Source organism: Simochromis diagramma, unplaced genomic scaffold (genome assembly GCF_900408965.1).
Source record: "Simochromis diagramma unplaced genomic scaffold, fSimDia1.1 OVJJ01000305.1, whole genome shotgun sequence".
Lineage (NCBI taxonomy): Eukaryota > Metazoa > Chordata > Actinopteri > Cichliformes > Cichlidae > Simochromis > Simochromis diagramma.
Window position 1 is genome coordinate 318 of NW_024387169.1, and position 1,535 is coordinate 1,852.

The 1,535-nt window shown below is 40.7% G+C and overlaps 1 protein-coding gene across 1 annotated transcript; it reads right to left on the reverse strand.

The window, feature by feature from the left end:
- Positions 1-834: 834 nt before the first annotated feature.
- LOC120744536 (CD209 antigen-like protein E) lies at positions 835-1,529 on the reverse strand. Its single transcript, XM_040049014.1, has 3 exons — positions 1,430-1,529; positions 1,181-1,344; positions 835-1,047 (listed from the first exon to the last, which is right to left on the reverse strand). The coding sequence occupies exons 1-3, from the start codon at positions 1,455-1,457 to the stop codon at positions 895-897; spliced, it is 345 nt and encodes a 114-aa protein (XP_039904948.1). The 5' UTR covers positions 1,458-1,529; the 3' UTR covers positions 835-894.
- Positions 1,530-1,535: the final 6 nt, after the last annotated feature.

The window sequence follows — 1,535 nt, forward strand, 5'->3', positions numbered from 1 at the left end:
ATTTATATCGCTTGTCTTGTTCCACATTTTGTCACATTACATTACTTTATTCCAAACTGGATTTGATTCATTTTTCACTTCAAAGTTTTACACAACAGCCTATAATTACAAAGTCAGAAAGATTTGCTTGAAATTCTTGCAAACGCATTAAAAGCAAAAAACAAAAATACAACATGTACATAAGTATTCGGAGCCCTTGCTCAGTACTCAATACTTTGTTGAAGCACCTTTTGCCACCTTTAGGGTTGTTGTCCTGTTGGAAGATGGACCCTCACCCCAGTCCCAGGTCCATAGTGCTCTGGAGCAAGTTATCATCAACTCGACCATGAGTAGTCTTGAGTAGTTCCTGCTGCTGAAAAACATCCCCACAGCATGATGCTGCTACCACCATGCTTCACTGTAGGAATAGAATTAGCTAGGTGCTGATCCTTGGCATTCAGCCCAAAGAGTTCAATCTTTGTTTCATCAGTCCAGAGCATTTTGCACATGACCTGAACAACTTTGAGAGTTGTTCTATTAGAGTGACCATCGAGTTCTCGCTGACTAAGGCACTTACACCTGATTGCTCAGACTGGCTGGGCGTCCAGCTCCAGGAAAATTCCCGGTGATTTCAAACTTCTTACGTCTACTGATGATGGAGCCATTATCGGGACTTTCAGGGGTGCAGAAATGTTTCTGTACCCTTTCCCAGATCTGTGCATTGATACAATCCTTACCACAATGAACTCCAAAAAACTAATAGAAACCTCTGACAAGTGATCAGTGGAAACACGATGCATCTGAGCTCAATTTTGAGTGCTATGGCAAAGGCTGTGAGTACTTATGTAAATGTTGATTTGGAAAAAAAAAATAGCAAGAAAACTTCTTTCACTTTGTCATTATGGATTAAGATTTTTAGGAGAATTTATACCCCTCTTCCACCCTTGTCCCATCCAACCATGTCCAACTTCCTTCCACATCTGCATCTCTCAGTCCAATCCAGAATCCACTGTGGGCAAGCGATCTCGAGGGGTCTCGAGACATTTTTACAATTTCAGCAAGGGCCATCTGACAATATAGGAAATACACATGTACATGAAAACACACACAAACATTCATATATGCTAGTGCTGTTCATGAGAAGTGGAACTTGTAAGTTTGTCAGTAAGTTTCATTGTGTTGTTTAAATGTTGAGTCTTACATGTTCCTCTCTGCTGTTGATCACCAATAAGTCGCTTCCTTGCCTCTTGCAGAAATGTCTGGCATCCATCCATGATCTCCGTGAGAGTTCCTCAGATAAAGCGAAGAAGTAACACATGGAGTTAATGACAGTCCAGCCTGGCAAACACTGTCTGCAGCCCTCTTCTGTTGACAAAAACCAAAAAAAAAGGAATGACATAACAATTATAGAGCATTTATTAACATGATAAATAAAGAAAAAGCCTCTCACTGAGCATTGGCATGTGGGATTCCAACATCGCTATTTCCGTTTCAGTTCTGTCTATTAGTTTTTCGGTATCTTTTTTCCTTCTGTTCAGATGGTCAAGCTCCCACTT